Source organism: Girardinichthys multiradiatus, chromosome 17, assembly GCF_021462225.1.
Source record: "Girardinichthys multiradiatus isolate DD_20200921_A chromosome 17, DD_fGirMul_XY1, whole genome shotgun sequence".
Classification (NCBI taxonomy): Eukaryota; Metazoa; Chordata; class Actinopteri; order Cyprinodontiformes; family Goodeidae; genus Girardinichthys; species Girardinichthys multiradiatus.
Genome location: NC_061809.1, coordinates 24,149,026 through 24,168,942, shown reverse-complemented (window position 1 = coordinate 24,168,942; position 19,917 = coordinate 24,149,026). Strand labels below are relative to the sequence as shown.

The window sequence follows — 19,917 nt, the reverse complement described above, 5'->3', positions numbered from 1 at the left end:
TTATTTTCTGGCATCTCATTAAAAAGAGTTTAGAAAAAAATATGACAAAAAGAGTGACTTAAAAACCAAAACTTTTTCCAACCTTAGTGCTTTTTCATACCAGTAACCGAACATGCCTTGCACATAGTCCTTTTTTCTATGTCTCCCTGTCAGCTCGGTGACTGACTGGTGAGCTGCCTCACAGTGTACTGCGCCTCTCACTGGGTGACAGCTGGAGCAGGTTTCAACTGTCTCATGACCATCAGTAGGAGAAGGCAGGTAGAAAGAAATAATGACCATGTTTTTTAAGCTCAATGTGAATCTTCCCTCTTTACTGTGTGATTTGATTGGTTGCTCATGGTTCACAACCTTTTTCTTGTCACCTTTCATCTAGTGGAGTTATCTGATGACAGCTTTTTCTATTAATTAAGAAAACCAGCATAGCAAAAAGCAACGAATGTACTGTATTCTGACCACAACATAATAATATATATTTATTGGATGTTTTTTCAAAGCATGTTTTTTCTGGTCTCTCTTTTGATCAGTGTGAATAGAAGAAGCATAATACAGATATCAGCTCCTGAACATTTTCCTTGTCAAAATGTATGACTTTTTAAAATACAACCAACATATTATTCTATGAATTTAAGGCTGATAAGGAAAGGGAGGATGAATACAAGAATGAAGGAAAAAACAGAAAGGAATGAAGTCCCAACATGGATAAACTAAACTCCATATTTGTCCAGGTTACGTATGAACCCTGAGATAGTGAATCTAAAATCAACTTTTATATATACATATGCTTGACTTTTTTTTACTAGTTTTTTCTGATAAGACTGAATAGGATGTGAAAAGCTAGTAAGGGGTTAAATTGTCTTCTCTCTCTATATGACTCCACCTTCTGGAGTGACTCAGCACAACAGGAAGCAGGAAGTGCTTACAGCAAGATTCGTTGTTCTGTCAGTTGTTTGCTTTTAGCCTGTTTGTGAAGTTTCAACTGTTCTGTAAGAGTTTAACCAACCACCATTAAACTCCAGAACAAGAAGAAGAAGAAGGAGAACTGTTCTGTAAGGGCTCCTGACTCTAATGTAGCTTCATCTCTTTCCCCTGCAGACAGTTAACAGACTGCAGCTGCTGTCTGTGGGTTTAATGCGTTTTATCAGTTTATCCACCTTTGCTCCAGTTTCACTTTCAGGGTAAACCAGGAGTTAAGAGCCAGTATGGCAGGCAGGCTGTCTCTGCCTGAGGAGGACCTGACCTGTCCCATATGCTGCACCATCTTCAGGGAGCCGGTGGTGCTCAAGTGCACCCACAGCTTCTGTGCTCCTTGCTTGCAGCAGTACTGGACTGGAACGGGACGAAGACGTGACTGCCCCCTTTGCAGAACCCAGAATCTGGACGACCCCGTGCCCAGTCTGACCCTGAAGAACCTGTGTGAGTCCTGTGTGCAGGAGGAGAGTCACCATGTGGAGGAAACAGGAGGGGAGCTGTACTGTGACCCAGGAGAGATGTGCCCTGTTCACAAGGAGAAGCTCAAACTTTATTGCTTGATGGACAAAGAGCCCATCTGTGTGGTCTGCCACACCTCAAGAAAACACAAGCAGCATGATTGCTGTCCTGTTAGTGAAGCAGCTCTGGATGTGAAGGTAAATATTGACTTTAGGTTTCAAGACCCTAACGTAATGAGGTCGTATGTTTAAGGATCTCCTAAGCTTCATTACTGCTCTTTTAATTATTTATACAGGAGAAAATGAAGTTGGCTATTAGTTCCCTGCAGGAGAAGATGGAAGCGTTTGACAAAATGAAGAAAAACTGTGAGGACACAGTGACACACATTCAGGTGCAGTACCCCATTGTGACATCACTATAAAGTACAGGCTGGTTTGCAGGTTGTGCTTGTCTTGTGGAAGCCATACAGTACCTTGCAAAAGTATTAACACTTGAACTAATTCATATTATATTCTACTGAAACCAGAATCTTCCAATGTATAATGTGATTGTCTGTTAAACCAACACGAAGTATCGAACAACTGAGAAGTAGAAGGAAATGATATATGGTTCTCTTTTTTTTTTTTTTTGTATTCACCCACTCATGTCAAAACCTATTAGAACTACCATCTTTGTACATCTAGAGCACGAGTCTCCAACTCCAGTCTTTGAGAGCTACTGACTGGTGAATAAAAGCCCCAAACTACATGGAAGCTTGTGGTTGTAGTAAGAAAATGAAGAAACCGTTAAGGGGTATAAATACTTATACAAGCACTGTACTTAAAGAATGTTGTCTTTTAGGTTCAGGCTCGATTTGTGGAAAGACGGACCCGCGAGGAGTTTGAAAAACTCCACAATTTTCTTCGTGTGGAGGAGGAATCCAGAATGGAAGCACTGAGGGGGGAGGAGGAGCAGAAGACTGCACAGATGAGGCAGATGATTGAAAAAATTGAGCAAAACATATCGTCCATGTCAGAAACTATCAGAGTTTTGGAGGAGGACATGGCTCTTGAGGACATATCTGTCCTTCATGTAAGCTTGTATATGATGAGAATAGGTATTCATGCATGCATGTTTATTGCTTTCAAATCCTAAATTACTTTTTCTTTTTTTCAGAAATGCAAGAGTACACTTGCAAGGTAAAAAGAAACATTCTCTGTGCAGCACCCTTTCTTTTATATATTTCATTCGCATGATGCAAAAATTGTTTGTATCTTTTGCAGGGTACATGATCCAGTTGAAGAACCAGTCATGGCTCCATCAGCACTAATAGATGTGGCTAAATATGTCGGCTCTTTAACATTCCAGGTGTGGGAAAAGATGCATAAAATCGCCAAATACAGTGAGTTTATGCTGAAGCATTAAACCATAAAGGCACTTCTATTACTCCTAGAAAAGCATCTACCTTTGTATTTATTCCTGGGGTGGCTCAGGTGACACTCTGCCATGTTCTCTTCAGCTCCAGTCACTCTGGATCCCAACACAGCAGCCCCATGGCTTGTCTTGTCAGATGACCTCACCACCGTCCATGACAGCGATGAGAAACAGAAGCTGCCCAACAACCCGGAGAGGTTCGACCCTGACACTGCCGTTCTGGGCCGGGACGGCCTGACCTCAGGCAAGCACGCCTGGGAAGTGAACGTGGGGGATAACACGGCGTGGGTTGTCGGCGTGGCCAAGACGTCCATCAAGAGGAAGGAGAAAGTGTCTTCGGTCCTAAACAACGGCTACCTCTGTGTGTACTTTTACCACAAAATGTACTTCGCCGGTACCTCTCCTTTGACGAGGCTGAATCTGAAAAGAAATCCGCAGAGGATCAGAGTGCAGCTGGATTGTGACAAGGGCAAAGTGTCGTTTTATGACCCACATAACAACACACATATTTACACCTTCAAACAAGCCATCACTGAGGCGGTGTTTCCCTACCTCTGGGTGGGCTGTCAGAAGTGTCCTTTGACAGTTCAACCTGTGGATGTTTTCTTGAAACTTGCTGAATTTTCTTAAGATTCTCACTTAAATGAAAGGTTTTTCACTCTAACTTCTGTTGACTTAAACTTTCAGTTCATTGTATTCAGGGTGAATTTACTCAACAAAAAAAAAAACAATGAATATTACAACAAAAATGATTACTTGGATTTTTATTTCTGAAGATGGTGATAGTGTACATTTATCTGCAAATAAATCACCTAAAAAGTTATACTTCATCTATGTATGACTAAAATGTAATTGCCAATGCATAATCATGTTTAATATATACAAAATAAATCAAATTAATTAAATTATTAAAATTATGGCCCTTAATTTCTTGTGTAAACACTTTTTAACAGAAAGCTGAACAAAAGTTTGAAAAAGTGTACTGGTTTAGGATTTATATATATATATATATATATATATATATGCATATAAATGTGTTTAACATGATGCTAATGTGGAAAGACAGCAGTGACCTTACACAGTTGTAGCTGAAAACCTACTGGAATGGCTTATAAGACCATTTCCACACAAGAGTTTACAGTGAGAAAGATTACTCACGATTATATTATTCAAGATTACTTTTTCAACTGGAAAATATTTATAATAATTGCCAGGTTCCCAGGAATGGATGCTCCAGCAAAATCCCACCAAGCCTGCATGTGAGGCCATCTTTCTGACAGCTGAAGCTTGGCCCACACCGGGTCATGCAACAGAACAAAGATCTCAACAAAAACAGCTGCAAATCTACAACAGAATGGCTAAAGTGGTAAAGAATCAAGTTTTGTAATGGGAAAATCAAAATCCAGACCTGAACCTGATTAATAGACTGTGGTGGGACCTTAGAGACCTGTGTAGAAAATATTTGCAATGAAGAGTGCCAAAATTCCACCACAGTCATGAAGAAATTATAAATAAACGTTATTGCTGCTGAATGTGGTTATAAAAGCAATTTGGCTGTTGTTACTTTTTCTCCATGACTGTTTAATAGGATTGAATGGAGTCCATGGATGTTTTGGTAACTGGATGTTCTTATAAGCCAGTAATGATAAACAAAGCCTTCATCTTATAATGAAAAACAATAAAATAAAATACAAGCCACTTCCCTTTTATTTTTGTGGTCAAAAATAGATGAGAATAATTTTTATGTGATTTAATTTTTTTATGTTTAAAAGAATAATAAAAAAGGTTACCTTAAAAAATTGGCTCATTTTTTATTTTCCTAGGCAGTCACCTAATTTTGCGCCCCCTACAGTCATATCCTGTGACTGTAGGGGGCGCTGTTACCAGTGTTGCCAGGTGTACGATAATTATCGTATTTGTACGATAATTTTGCTCTCTGTACGATGTACGATCATTATTCCTAAAAAAAAAGGACAAATGTACGATAATTTGACCATTTCGTGAATGTGTGGTTGTAATCAGTCGTCATCAGCCTATCGCCAAAGTCTTGTCGGAGTTTTTTTGTGAACCTTGAAGGCATCTGCGTCCGGATTCGGAAACAGATGCTGGAAATTCCAGCCAATCGTGCTTTTCTAAATGTGACCTACGTGTGACGTGTGCATTGGCGTCAGAACAACGGCCATGATTGGCTGAATAGTCCACTGCGCCCGCCCATGATTGAGGAAAAGAAAAAAAGAAAAGAAGAAGAAGCTGTTGATGAATCCATTCTGTACTGACGTCACAAAGCTGCGAGTGTCTGTTAGACGCTATTCAACACATCAACAGACTTGTTATTTTGGTTATGACGAATGTGCGATAATTTCCCTCAAAATACGATAATTTTATGTCTCTAGTACGATAATCCTACATTTCTCACCTGGCAACACTGGCTGTTACTAGTATATTCAAATCTGTTGTCACACACAGTTGTTCACCACGAAAAATACTTATTAAACATTTTTGATGATAAGAGCAGGAGGATTATTTGCCTTTAAATTTCGTATTTTTTCATCAGTCAAAAACCTGAAACATAAGTGGCAGTTGAGGTTTGGAGGGTCAATTTTTAATTCCTGCTGGTAGTTTTGTGTTTTTTTTTGTTTTTTTGTTTTTTTAATGATTTCAAATCTAAAATCAAATCTAATCTAAATGTCTGCTCATCATTTTAACTCAATCCTTAAGAACACATCTGCAGTCACACTTACACTATAATTTAATAACAAATAGGCGTAGCCTACATTTGATTTAATCTTAAACATTATTTTGCCATAATTCAAATTTGCATGTGCATTAGTTTTAAATTAATTTGTAAATTTGTTGATTTTACGCTTTTTTGTTGAAATATTTTGATGAGGTTTTCCACTCGTACTTGGATAGGCTTAAGGCATGTCGTCATTAACGGTTAACCTCCTTTTCTCCCGGAAAGTTCCCCGCACCTTCCTGTCTCTGTTGGACACTTTCAACAGCAAAAACGGCCTTAAAATTAAGCCTTTTCTTATCCCACAGGGTGACTCGTCAATATTTCAGCCCCGAGAAGGTACTAACTTTAAGGTTAAGCAATTATTACCTCGTTTTTATCTTAATTAGCCAGCTCCAGCCGCAGAGCTAATGCTACATTGGAGCCATTAGCTTAATTTAGGAATTGGTTCCCAAAGCTTGGCATTGTTTTTTAACTTTCTCCCTGACCTGTCCGATGTTTTTCTTGGTATTCATGATGCTGCTAGTTCTCTAACCAACCTTTGAGGCCTAAATAGAATAGCTGCAATTATTTATAGATTAAACGACATACATTGGGACTCTATTTGTATATTAGAGAACTTCTAAAGGTAATTGGCAACACTGGAATTTATTTGGGGGTGTCAGAGTAAAGGGGGCTTCGTATCTGCATGCTTCCCTTTCTGGATTTTGTGTTAAGTATAAGTTTGTGTCAGTTTTTTTGTTTGTTTTGCAACTATGCTCAATTCTATGTTGGTCTATAACATTACACCACAATTGAAATACACATGAATTTGTAGTTGAAGCATGACAATATATAAAAAAAGTTCAAGGGGTATGCATAATGTTGCACAGGTCTGTAACCTTTAGCCTGGCTGAAATCAGTTAACCCAGTTAACCATTTCTACTTTTTCCTACCAATCCACTCAACTTGAATTGCTCCAGTGTCAAACAGGAAGTTCGAGATGACTGATGTTTCATGTGGCAAAAGAAAGAAGAGAAAGTTGGCACCCAAAGCCCCAAAGTGCCCATCTGAATCTTCCAAAGTCATCCTGCTCAATTCGTCCCTTCTCCTTCTGGAAATCCCCGCTGACACCAACACCAGCCTCCCGGTGTGGGATGCTGTGAGATCCCTGAAAGTTGGTGTCACCTGGACGGTCGACCCCTACAGTATCAGTATCAGCTTAACACCTGTGACTGCGAAGCCAGAGGACCTTACAACTTCCTGCAAGAGTGAAAGCACATCCAACACGGCAGAGACATCCAGATCTTCCTGCAGTACCCTTCAGCCCAAGATCCAGAACACCTCCTGTGTGTTTCTTACTTTCTCCCAAAGCTCCCTGCAACCACCGTTCCACACATATCAACCAAGCCCTAATATAGTCAACCCGATTTTTGTTTCTCTGCCTCTCATCATCAGTCATTCTCCACAAGGTCATCAGTCTGGCACCATTATGACTAAAAAGCCCCCATCTGCTAGCCAGACACCGACAAATGTTTCCGGTGACCTAGTGGTCCAGTTCAAAATGCCCAAGCTTTTCCCGTTTCACACAAAGATCTCCCCTGATGTCCTCATATGTGACAACTTCCTTCTGGGCTCATGTGATGCAGGGGTAAGGTGTAAGATGCACCACACTCCTTATCCATTTCACTGGCAGCTGTGGTGTTTACACACCCACCAGTGGATCGACCTGTCGCCTCGCGCTCAGGTCTTACTGGAGAGGATCTACTGTTGTGCTGATCAGGGCTTTGTTACCCTCAAAGATGGGTGAGTTTTAGTTCTATATTTGCATCTCAGGAAATTAGCATATCACCAGACAATTAATTATTGTATTTATTAAATTTGGAGTTTTCATTAGCTGCTAGCCATAATTATCAAAATGAACAGAATTAAATGCTTGAAATATGTCATTCTTTAGGTCATAAAGTTATATAAAAGGAGTTTTAATATAAGTTAGAATTAAATTACTAAAATAATCTACTTCTGTTTATTCACAGACGTGTATTAGGAGAATCAGCAACATTATTTGCCTTTGGTTTTAAATTTTTTTTTAGTAAATAATAAGTTTCTAGATTCTAATATTGTGTTGTCTCTAATTTCTTTTTAGGCAAACCTGCTACACCCTGAACTTTGATTCAATGGAGTTGGACGATCTCTCAAAGTACGATGGAGTTAGGCGACTCACAAACTCGGAGAGCGCAGAAAGCAATCCTTATTTTCCAAGCAGGTGGAAAATCTACTGGTGTGATGATGTCGACTTCAAAGAGTACAAACCGGTAATTTTTCTTTTATTTGTTTTATTATTGCTCCTAGATTTGCAATAGGTCATCATCAAATTTATTACAGAGAAACACAAGGCTAATATTCAGTAGGAGCAACACCCATTGGTAGGGAAAATCTGCAGATGAAAGGAGCTTCCTTATGAAGTTAGAAGACAAGGACGGATTGGATCCGTTTAAGAGCAAGTTTTATCTATTGTAAAGTTTCACCACTAGCCTGCTCCGGTTTTAAGTTACAGCTCAGCTTCCCTCCTGTTGAATGAATTACGTAACTTGATGTTCATTTCTTTCTAGGATGTGTCTGCCCTACTTCTGAAGAAGATGAGTGAAAAGGAGCCAATGTGTTCCTTCAACATCGGTGCGCAGAAGTACGAGGTAGACTTCACCGGTATGACCCAGACCAGAGTCAGCACAGGGTTCCAGAGAGAAATTCGTTGCAGGCCTGCCTACCGCTCACCAGAACTGATGCATCCTCACCTGAAGTATGTGTTTTGGATCCTTTCCGTTCTGTCTGCTGCATCTTTGTTTTGTTCATAGGTGAACCATGACATTTCATTAAAAAAAAATACCTGCTGTCAGAGTTTCATAGTTGTGCTTAAGATTGCCCTGGCTCTTATAGACATCCAGTATAGAAAATACTGGATGTATACAATATAATGGAAATGATGTTGGAGTACTTTCTTACACTTGCTTTACTATGTTTACTGTTTCACAAAGGTAAATACAAAAGAATAGTGCAACAACTAGACTGAGAAATGAGCCATAAATGTTGAATTTTGTCAAGTTTTTATTTCTTCCTTTTATCTCTTTCCAGGACTAAAATCCAGTCTGCCTCTGCCCACCCTGACAACAATGCTGCTGGGGCCAACTTCAGCATAGATCCTCTGCAGGAGTTCAGCTCTTGGTACCCTCCAGTCTGGCATCAGGCCACAGAGGAGGATTACCGCCTGGTAGATGTTCCTGCCGGGACCCGGGCTTACCAGAGCATCAAGAACGTCTTCCATGAAAACTTGCCAGAGACCAAGATTGATGTCGTCAGCATCCAGCAGGTCCAGAACTTGCTGCACTGGGATAAGTACCAAAGGTTCCGGCCCTATTAATGTTTAGATAATAATAAAACTCGCTGCAAATTTCAAATTGTGTAATAAAAAAAAAAATAACGAACCGGCGTTGTCACCACAGGCAGAAGACTCATATGCAGAAGCGCCAACCCAAGGGTCAGGGACCTCTGGAGAAACATCTCTTCCATGGGACCTCCAAGGAGGCCTCACAGAGCATCTGCCTCAACAGCTTTGACCCCCGAGTGGCCGGGCTTCATGGCCACTCGCACGGGTTTGGCTCCTACTTTGCTACCAACGCATTAATGTCCCACGGCTACACAGAAGCAGAGGAGTCGGAGGGGGTGGGCTACATGTTCCTGGCAAAAGTCCTGGTGGGAAGAGTTTGCTTGGGAAAATATTTCTACCGGCGCCCACCCGACACCAAGGCCAATCTTTACAATGCCTGTGTTGACAACAAGCGAAACCCTGAGATGTTCATAGTGTTCGATAGCTGCCAGTGCTACCCTTACTACCTGATCAAATACAAAAACCTTCCTGCAGAGGTTAATATTCATGAGTAATGAGATTTAATTCAAAACCGTTTCAGACAGAAACCATGTTCCTGTTCAAGGTACTTTATGTGCAGCAAGTAGAAATGTTCTTTGCGGTTGCAGAAAATGTTCAGTTTGTTAACATTAAATATGCAGCTCTGCAAAACAGTGAGGATTTAAGCAGGTGACAAAAACATCTTAAAACGTGATTTGTTTTCACAATGCTTTTATTTTAGCGTTTTGAAAGAAATTACATTAGTGGAAATAAGCAATGTTAAGTTTCCTTTTTTTGACTTGCTCAGAATCAAATTGAAGTGTTTATAAAAATAGTTTTCAGTCAATAAATTGATGTTCAAGTATAATTAAATATAAAACAGAATAATTTAGCAATTGTTATGTTACTGGTTCTAATAAAGCTGTATATCGGACTGAGTTTCTCAAATATTTCCAACTGGAATGTGTTTCACAAAACTTGCAGAAAGAGAAATAAAAATTCCAAACATTTCTATAAATTATAATTTCTCTAAAGTTTATTGGACCATTTGCCATTTAGCGGACAACAAAACAACAATTTGAGTTTTGATGAAAGTCATTTCTGAAGTATTTGTAGCAGTTTTATAACCAAGCAAACTATATGGTTTGCATGTTTGTGAGGAGAGTAATCGCTGTAGAGCTCTAATAGGTCATTGTGTGAGCAGGGAAATCGAACATCAGCTGCTGTCCGACCTCTGAAAGTTCATCTTCAGTAAGATACCCCAGAAACGTTTTACTTGAAATGGTTTTTTCTGTAGCAACAGTTATCTTTCCGATAAGTGTCCCCTCCCGCTGTACATTATTCTGGATGAACAACTGTTCAGAATATTTACTGAGGACCCAGACCCATATGAACAGAAAACTAATAAATGAGGCAATTTTAATCAATTAAAATGTCATTTTAATCGATTAAAATGTCATTGGAGTGGACAGATACAACTGCAATCATTTTCAAAATTCAAATGATTGTACAGGTTTGAATTTATTAGGAATTTTTTCTAATCCGGTCACAATTGTAGCTAAATGCTCAAATAAAAACATACACCGACTGATATTTAGATAAACTAGCTTTGGCAAGTTGCTGCGATATCAAACGTTTTTCTATAACCATCGGCATGGTCACTCACATGAATCTGGCTGGATATTTGACCACTCTTCCTACCAGAAGTGCACCAACCTGGTTTTAAGCATAGACCTCAGATTTTTAAATGAGGTTGAACTCCAGATCATTCCAGATGCTTAAGGTTACACTGCCCTGTCCATGACGGAACCAGTTTAGATGTGTCGTTTATTCCTGTCTGACTGGAGCACCTAATTGTGTGCAAGGTTCAACTTGCTCACGGGTGATTTAGGGTGAAATTGAAGAATTTGGAGATAGCTGTCAGTCTTCATTATTCAATCCACAGCTAGGAAAACAGACCGATAACATGATGCTACACCTACCTTGCTTGACAGCTGATAGTGTCCTCTGGATTGAAAGCTTCACCATAACTCCTTAATACATTTCTCCAATTAACTTTACAAACTTCTGCTGAACGAACGGCAAAATATAATGTCAGCATTACGTCATAAGGTAAGGTAAGGTAAGTTTATTTATATAGTGCTTGTTGATGAGTGCAAAACATATGGGGTCATCATGATAAAGCCCATTCAAACAAATATTAGTAGCGGTGTATGTATACATTTAGGCTTGTATGTGTAACTTTGACCATATTTACAGATTAGACAAAGGTTTTCAATAAATTTAAACTTGTGTTCCTGTATGTTGTTTATCTATTCTATGAGGACGGCATGTAAACCTCTGACAGGAACTGTAGGCTTCACCTAACCTTGAAATGAGGTATCAACACAGCTGATTATCATGAACAGAAAAAAGAACTTGTTTGGCTCAACCAAATAATACCTATATAAGATTAGAAAAAACAACACCACAATTTGTGCATTTGTTCACAAACATAAAAGATCACTAGTGTTTTAACTTCAACACCAAAATAATAATAAAAAAAAAAGGATCGTCTCAATAACCTTTATATTCTATACTGGTTAAAAGATGTAAAGCAGTCCAAAAATAACGATTGCTGTCTCTTGTTTGTCTTAAAATGTGCAATTTTGCATTTATATTTTTTGTGTAATTTAAAATCAAAAGACAGTAACATGTAAGTCACAAAAAAAACATCCACAAAAGGCCTTTTAAAAAAACGTATGAAGACATGCACAAAAGGTCTGCTTAAAATGCTCCTTAGGCACAAGGACAACTGAGAGGGAAGGTGCCACACATAAAGAGAGATTAAAATTGGTTGTAATAAGTATATGTTTGAATTTGGAAGCAAAAAATTAATTGACCCCATCCTCCATTAAAAACGCTTTAAATAGAAGGCAAAGGTTTTTGCCTGCAGATGGCGCCAGAGAAAAAGTAATTTATGCTGTTTATGCTAAACAAAAGATCGAAACTGGGTTAAATAGAATACAACAGAACCGGAAGTAACAGAATACAGGAGCTCAAAACTATGACATCAGCTCTCGTACGTGGTGCCTCACAAGATAAAATGAGTTTCTTTTCCCTTTTAACCAGTACATTTGTTGGTTTTTTTTGTTGCTTTTTTCACATATAAACAGCCGCTGCACATAGATGGTTCAAAACATATTAAACTACCCATGTTAAGCTATATTACAACATTTTGAAAAAGAACAAAAGTAAAACATGGTAGAAGCTGAAGGACGAGTGGCTCTCTTGCAGTACACCCTCCCGTTACTCACAGGCCAGCTTGTTGTCGAAGCTCGACAGCCCAATGGCAAAGGCTTGAAGAGCACACATAGGATAGTTGTAGTCGAGGGTGAAGATGTCTTCGGCGACTCTTCCAAACTGCATGACGATGTAGTCAGCTGAGGTTAGAGAAAACACTGTTCCGTCAACAGTTTAGTCACTACTATCATGAAATCACACCGAATAGTAGCAAAAAGAACTTCGTAACAAAGACCTAAAACCCAACTACCGATGTAACAATTTAAATAAAAATACTTACGGTCGTTGTCGTGAACTATCTGGAAGTTCTTCACTGAGGCTTGTGTCACCCGGCCGTGAAAGTTTAACACGTAAGACTGGGTGTCGTCGTTCCAAACAGGGGCCTTGTTGTGCAGCTCAATCAGGTTTTCCATCACATTGCTCTGCAACCTGCCCACCAGGCTCTCCTGTTCCTGCCACACAAACATATCCATGCTCATGCTCCTCCAGTGCCTTACAAAAGTATTTACACCCCACAACCACAACATGTAATGGAAATTCTTGGGATTTTGTATGAGAAACCAACACAAAGTAGTGTTTAATTGTGAAGGGAAAAAAAAATGATACTTGGTACTTGGATTGCTAGGGAACATCCAGCATCACAATGACCATTTGCAGTGAAAGGTGGTTCTACATTGTATTGATTAAGGCAGCTGAATACAAATGCAGACCAGAATTTCCATATTTTTATTTGTGAAATAAATCATCTATAATTTTCTTCACGATTATGCATGACTTTGTATGCTTTTATCACAAACAAACACAATAAAATATATTGAAATATGTGGTTGTAGCATGACCAAAATGTAAAACACTTCAAAGGCACCGTATTTAGAGTGAATAGAAAAATTAAAACCTCAAAGGTTTTGCTTTAGTTTCACTTTTTTCCAGCAAAAAATACAAAGAAAAATGAGATCTTTGATTGAATTTATACAAATAACCCCACAAAAGATCAAAGCAACACTGCCCAGATAAGAGGAAATGTTGTGCAGTAACCTTTTTCTGTTGGACTCACATTTTGAGGCCTTACAGGGATTCGCTCAAAGTTCATGTTCATCCCTGGGAGAACAACAGTCATTTTACGTGGTCCCTTGAATCCCAGCAGGTTGGTATCCTGCAAAAAGAAAAAAAAAAAGTGATGATTTCACCTAAAAAAGGACGCACTAAACGAAACCTTACAAACAAAATCCACTCACATAGCAGATTGCAGCCAGCTCCTGTCGTGTGTTGCTTTCTTCCAGCAGCGTCCCGAGGTTTTTGCAGGGATTGGTGCCGTTGTCGTACACTGTAAATTTGGTACCCGTATAGTTGGACCTTTTTAAAAAGAAAACACACACATATATGCAACTGTGACAAATTGTTTTCAGTTTTACCTCTTGATCACGTCTTTTTATATAAATCACACATAGAGGCTACAGATAAAAGGATTTTGGTTAGCTTAGTAGCTAATGACTCATGGAGTAACAAGGCCCACTGTCGGTTCTGATTCTTGTTTACACATACTATAGAAAATGCTGTCTTTCACAGTGCTTAAGCTAAAAATCTTCTGAGGCCAGTTTCTGCTTTGATTTTCAATACCAAACCACAGTCTAAAATGGAGCCAGGCAGATCTAACCTTTTCATGCAAGAATTATAATACAAGCCGCACTCAGGATTTGAAGTGTTTTCAAACATATTTTGAGGCAAAAAAAACATTGAATACACTTTTTAAAGAGTTTTTCACATCTCCACTCAAGCGGACAACATGCACATGTTGAAATATGTATCTAACAAATGAATAACATTAAATATTGAGTGAAAACACAAAGAAATATGAAACAATGCCAGTAAAACTAACGAGGCCACATATTCTAACATGTTCCGATGTTCAATGTAATGGAAAGAAAGGACATTTTCTCAGACTCTGTGTTGTCTCCATGTTCCTGTGTCATCCTCCCTCATTCGGCTCTTCATCTCAACTGTTCAGGCCCTCCCTACGTCTCCGCATCGAAGTGTGTTTTTTGTCTTACTTGTTTCAGATCAAACAAATTTAAAAACGGGATAAAGATAACCTGAGCAAATACGAAAAGCAGCAACCACTGTAGAATTCTTACCCACTGTCCTTCGCAGAAATGTTTTCTTTCATCAACATTGGAGGGTTTTTATGAATGACTGTGTCTTTAAAGTAATACTACAGTATATGAATTGGATTTAGGTCCAAAACTTATTTTCGTTTTTTTTAAGTCCGTCAGAGGCGGCTTTGCTACTCTGCTCTGGATCATTGTCCTGCTGCTGGACCAGAGTGTGACTGAGCTTAATGTCCTGTGCAGATGGCTGCATATTATCCTGCAGGTGTTGAAGAAGCAAAGCAGACCCAAACCCTTACATTCCCACCACCATGTTTGACTGTCTGTGTGATGGTCAGTTCCTGAAATGCTGTGTAAGTTTTAGGTCAGATGTCACATGACACACACATTCCAAAAAGTTCCACTTTTGTCCCGCCAGTCCACAGAATATTTTCCCAAAGGTCCTGGAGATCATCAGAATCACAATCAGAATCAGCTTTATTGCCAAGTTCGTACATTCAAACAAGGAATTTGCCTCCGGTACACTTTGCTCTTTTGTTGTTTTTGCATTACAGAATATACAAATTTACAATTTACAAATATACACATATCTAATAAAAAAAGGTGCATTTGCAACATCTGTATGCTGTTGTTCTGTACTCTATTAAATGTTCATCAGAGAAACAGCCTGGGGGAAGAAACTGTCTCTGTGGCGGCTGGTTTTAGTGAACAGAGCTCTGTAGCGCCACCTGAAGGTAAAGCTCTGAACAGTTTATGTGCAGGGTGTGTGGGGTCTGCAGAGATTTTAGCAGCTCTTTTCGTGACCCTAGACCTGTATAAGTCCTGGATGGAAGGAAGGTCGGCCCTGATTATTCTCTCTGCAGACCTGATTATTCGTTGCAGTCTGGACCTGTCCTGTTTTGTGGATGAGCCAAACCACACTGAGATGGATGAAGACAGGACAGACTGAATGATGGCAGTGGAGAAGATGACCAACAGCTCCTGTGGAAGGTTGTACTTCTTGAGTTGCCTCAGGAAGTACAGTCTCTGCTGGACCTTCTTCCGAACAGTGTCTATGTGCGAAGACCATCTCAGGTCCTCAGAGATGGTGGTTCCTAGGTACCTGAAGTGGTCCACGGCCGATATTGTTGTTGAGGATGGTGAGGGGGGTGTATGGGGGTGGTGTTCTCCGAAAGTCCACCACCATTTCCACAGTCTTGAGTGGGTTCAGTTCAAGGTAGTTCTGACCGCACCAGTGTACCAGCCGATCCACCTGCTGTCTGTATGCAGACTCATCACCGTCCTGGATAGACCAATGACAGTGGTTTCGTCTGCAAACTTAAGGAGTTTCACGGACGAGTCCGATGAGGTGTAGTCATTTGTGTACAGAGAGAAGAGGAGTGGGGATAGAACACACCCCTGGGGGGCACCAGTACTTATTGATCTGCTGCGGGAGAATGATGCTCCCCAGTCTCACCTGCTGCGGTCGGTCCGTCAGGAAGCTGTTGATCCACTGACAGGTGGAGGCTGGGACGTTGAGCTGGGTGAGCTTCTGGTGGAGGATGTCTGGTATGATAGTGTTGAAGGCTGAGAAAAGTCTACAAACGTCATATTTATATTTATGAAAGAGGCATTTGTGTTATTTTTGGCCAGCAGTGGTTTGGCCACGAAACTTTCCCATGGAGGCCATTTTGCCCAGTGTCATTCTTATTCATAGATCATGAACTCTGACCTTAAATGAGTCAGGTAAGGTCTGGAGAGTTTTAGATGTTGATCTGAGTTGTTTTGTGACCTCCTGGTCAAACCGTTAAATTTGGTGGACAAGCTGCATGACTATGACCATCACAAATAAAGACCACATGTCCATCCCTCTCCCCCTCCCAAAACACATACACAAATATCGGCCCAGATTTCCTTATTGGACCAATACCAATGTAATGCAGATATATTGTGCATCCTTACCTGATTTACTTCAATATGTTCTCCACTACCTTCCCTTATCAGAGAAGTAGAAGATTTTCAGTTGTTGTTCAGCTGTATGACTGTTGACTGATAGAGATTTGGTCAACAGGCTGCCTAGCAACAGAAGAGCACAGAAGAAGCCTCCACCACCACCTAAATTGTTTATCTGGCTTTACTACACTAAAGGAGCATTCTACCTTTTTTAATGGAATTTGGGTTGCAGTTGTGTGTATGTAAATCAAAATCTGAAACATTATTTAAAACCTAGTCTGGAATTAATGATAGCCGCTGACCTCAGTTTACCAATGAAACTCTCTCCGTCTCGTGACAGATCTGTGGCATCCACTGAAATGAGGTAGTTTGATGTTTTGCTCTTCTTTCTCTTTCTTCCAGCCAACAAAAACACCTGCAAAGAAAGAAATTGTAACATTTACAGGTCCTTCTCAAAAAATTAGCATATTGTGATAAAGTTCATTATTTTCCATAATGTCATGATGAAAATTTAACATTCATATATTTTAGATTCATTGCACACTAACTGAAATATTTCAGGTCTTCTATTGTCTTAATATGGATGATTTTGGCATACAGCTCATGAAAACCCAAAATTCCTATCTCACAAAATTAGCATATCATTAAAAGGGTCTCTAAACGAGCTATGAACCTAATCATCTGAATCAACGAGTTAACTCTAAACACCTGCAAAAGATTCCTGAGGCCTTTAAAACTCCCAGCCTGGTTCATCACTCAAAACCCCAATCATGGGTAAGACTGCCGACCTGACTGCTGTCCAGAAGGCCACTATTGACACCCTCAAGCAAGAGGGTAAGACACAGAAAGAAATTTCTGAACGAATAGGCTGTTCCCAGAGTGCTGTATCAAGGCACCTCAGTGGGAAGTCTGTGGGAAGGAAAAAGTGTGGCAGAAAACGCTGCACAACGAGAAGAGGTGACCGGACCCTGAGGAAGATTGTGGAGAAGGGCCGATTCCAGACCTTGGGGGACCTGCGGAAGCAGTGGACTGAGTCTGGAGTAGAAACATCCAGAGCCACCGTGCACAGGCGTGTGCAGGAAATGGGCTACAGGTGCCGCATTCCCCAGGTCAAGCCACTTTTGAACCAGAAACAGCGGCAGAAGCGCCTGACCTGGGCTACAGAGAAGCAGCACTGGACTGTTGCTCAGTGGTCCAAAGTACTTTTTTCAGATGAAAGCAAATTCTGCATGTCATTCGGAAATCAAGGTACCAGAGTCTGGAGGAAGACTGGGGAGAAGGAAATGCCAAAATGCCAGAAGTCCAGTGTCAAGTACCCTCAGTCAGTGATGGTCTGGGGTGCCGTTGCAGCTGCTGGTGTTGGTCCACTGTGTTTTATCAAGGGCAGGGTCAATGCAGCTAGCTATCAGGAGATTTTGGAGCACTTCATGCTTCCATCTGCTGAAAAGCTTTATGGAGATGAAGATTTCATTTTTCAGCACGACCTGGCACCTGCTCACAGTGCCAAAACCACTGGTAAATGGTTTACTGACCATGGTATCACTGTGCTCAATTGGCCTGCCAACTCTCCAGACCTGAACCCCATAGAGAATCTGTGGGATATTGTGAAGAGAACGTTGAGAGACTCAAGACCCAACACTCTGGATGAGCTAAAGGCTGCTATCGAAGCATCCTGGACCTCCATAAGACCTCAGCAGTGCCACAGGCTGATTGCCTCCATGCCACGCCGCATTGAAGCAGTCATTTCTGCCAAAGGATTCCCGACCAAGAATTGAGTGCATAACTGTACATGATTATTTGAAGGTTGACGTTTTTTGTATTAAAAACACTTTTCTTTTATTGGTCGGATGAAATATGCTAATTTTGTGAGATAGGAATTTTGGGTTTTCATGAGCTGTATGCCACAATCATCCGTATTAAGACAATAAAAGACCTGAAATATTTCAGTTAGTGTGCAATGAATCTAAAATATATGAATGTTACATTTTCATCATTACATTATAGAAAATAATGAACTTTATCACAATACGCTAATATTTTGAGAAGGACCTGTATATCAAACGTTGGGATCTGACTTATGTCTTGATGTGTAAGGACATTACAGAAATAAGTTACTTCGTCTGACTTTCATAGTTCACCTTTCTTCCATCATCTCGCTCCATGTGCATGAAGTAGGTGGGGTAGAGGCCACGGTCCATACCCTTCTTGTCCCGGGTAATCCTGCATTTAATTGTGATGCCACGAGGTGCAGGGCGCAGTACAAACTCCTCTAGGTTGGCAGCATCTGCAAGGAAGCTCTCTGCAGAAGGTGATCCAGGGTTTACTGGCTCCTGAGAAAAAAGGAAACAATACAGCATTTAACTTTCCATTATAATTTTCTAAATTAGAAACTGGTAGAGGTTGCTAAACAACCCACAGGAATGTTTTTGCCACTAGAAGCTGAGGCAGGTCGGGGAACATCGGTGGGAGAGGACAGAGAACATATCCGTTCCTCATCTGCATCTTCTTCGTGCTCGCTGGCTTCATCAAAGTTCATACTTCCACACAGACCTGTTGCAAGACACGAGGCAAAAGTGTCCGCATAAATCAATGACACGTGAAGGTCTTCACGGGTTTTCTGATTAGGACACTTTTTCACATATAAAGGGAAAAATGAGCCTCGAGGCTTTTGGAAATCATCCATTGCAAGAGGGCTTATCAAGTTAGTTATTTACTGTTCATCTCTCAAGTGGATTAAAGAAGAAGGGTCCTAGTGGTCTTAATGAAACTTGGGAAATAACTGAAGCCCATTTCTCTGGAATGATCCAGGGGTATTCATTCTTTAACTGGGAGATGGCTCACTGCTCTTCAATGCAAAAAAGCAAAAGAAACTAAAACAATTACGGAATCATTTAAATCAGATATTGGATGAAAATTACTCGGCAGTGCTTTGTTTAGAACAGCCATTAGCAGCCAGTGTTTCCTTTCTAAGACTTAAAACTGGGAGCCAAGCAGTCATGCAGATGTAAAATGATTCAAGCAAACTGAAGGCATTTAAACTGCCTGTCCATCGATCTGTTCATTGATGGTTGGATTTATCAGCCAAGATGTAGCTCTTGGCTGCTGTTAGACCCCACTTTAATTCGCCGTCAGAAAGCAGTGGTGGTCCACTAGTATTAATGCATCTCAGCATAGGAAAGAAATCCTAATACTGACAGCTGCATATGCAAATGATTAATAAGTTAGAAACTGTAAATGTATGAAGTTTGTTGGAAAAGTTTTAAATCTTAGCATGTATTCAGTATTTTATCTTTGAAAATAAAAGTAAATTACCCGGGCAAACACATGCTGGGCAGGTTGGAGAACAGATGGACGTCTGAGAAGAACTGGGTTTTCAAGAAACAAATCTCATGAACATTTAGTGGAATACCTATTTTAAATGAAGCTGTCTTCATAAAGTAATGACAGGACTCTGATTAAAGCACCATGCAATGTTTCCTGACCCATTCAACTGTCTGGTAATGGGAAAGAGGACTAAGAAGCATTTCCACCCAGCAGGGTGATCCGCTCTTTTAAGAAAGATATATTCATCTATTAAAACAAATAGTGGTGAAATGTTCAAGTCTCTTTCTATAGTGCAATGAAAACTAGGTTAAAATGTG

The 19,917-nt window shown here is 40.1% G+C and overlaps 3 protein-coding genes across 6 annotated transcripts in view; 2 read left to right on the top strand and 1 right to left on the bottom strand.

Annotated features, from left to right (window-relative positions):
- Window positions 1–895: 895 nt before the first annotated feature.
- Window positions 896–3,755, top strand: LOC124883107 (E3 ubiquitin-protein ligase TRIM35-like). 2 transcript variants are annotated; one of them, XM_047390016.1, is made up of 7 exons: window positions 896–1,046; window positions 1,163–1,625; window positions 1,724–1,819; window positions 2,269–2,499; window positions 2,584–2,606; window positions 2,691–2,809; window positions 2,927–3,755. In XM_047390016.1, exons 2-7 carry the CDS (start codon window positions 1,200–1,202, stop codon window positions 3,469–3,471), a joined length of 1,440 nt encoding a protein of 479 aa, XP_047245972.1. In that variant the 5' UTR covers window positions 896–1,046; window positions 1,163–1,199; the 3' UTR covers window positions 3,472–3,755. The 2 variants fall into 2 exon arrangements, with proteins under 2 accessions (XP_047245972.1, XP_047245971.1); XM_047390015.1 differs by having other exon boundaries at window positions 896–1,625.
- A 1,758-nt stretch (window positions 3,756–5,513) lies between these two features.
- LOC124883146 (protein mono-ADP-ribosyltransferase TIPARP-like) lies at window positions 5,514–11,412 on the top strand. The gene is made up of 6 exons (XM_047390096.1): window positions 5,514–5,914; window positions 6,538–7,360; window positions 7,701–7,869; window positions 8,167–8,354; window positions 8,687–8,956; window positions 9,055–11,412. The coding sequence occupies exons 1-6, from the start codon at window positions 5,764–5,766 to the stop codon at window positions 9,491–9,493; spliced, it is 2,040 nt and encodes a 679-aa protein (XP_047246052.1). The 5' UTR covers window positions 5,514–5,763; the 3' UTR covers window positions 9,494–11,412.
- tulp3 (TUB like protein 3) overlaps window positions 11,071–19,917 on the bottom strand; it is a 24,438-nt gene continuing 15,591 nt past the window's right edge. For all 3 annotated transcript variants that reach the window (XM_047390099.1, XM_047390097.1, XM_047390100.1), the window contains exons 6-12: window positions 18,693–18,826; window positions 18,415–18,606; window positions 16,579–16,691; window positions 13,475–13,592; window positions 13,294–13,392; window positions 12,520–12,691; window positions 11,071–12,379 (exon numbers count right to left, since the gene is read on the bottom strand). In XM_047390099.1, the coding sequence (XP_047246055.1) occupies window positions 12,246–12,379; window positions 12,520–12,691; window positions 13,294–13,392; window positions 13,475–13,592; window positions 16,579–16,691; window positions 18,415–18,606; window positions 18,693–18,826 (962 nt within the window). In that variant the 3' untranslated portion in view covers window positions 11,071–12,245. The remainder of the gene's footprint in view (window positions 12,380–12,519; window positions 12,692–13,293; window positions 13,393–13,474; window positions 13,593–16,578; window positions 16,692–18,414; window positions 18,607–18,692; window positions 18,827–19,917) is intronic.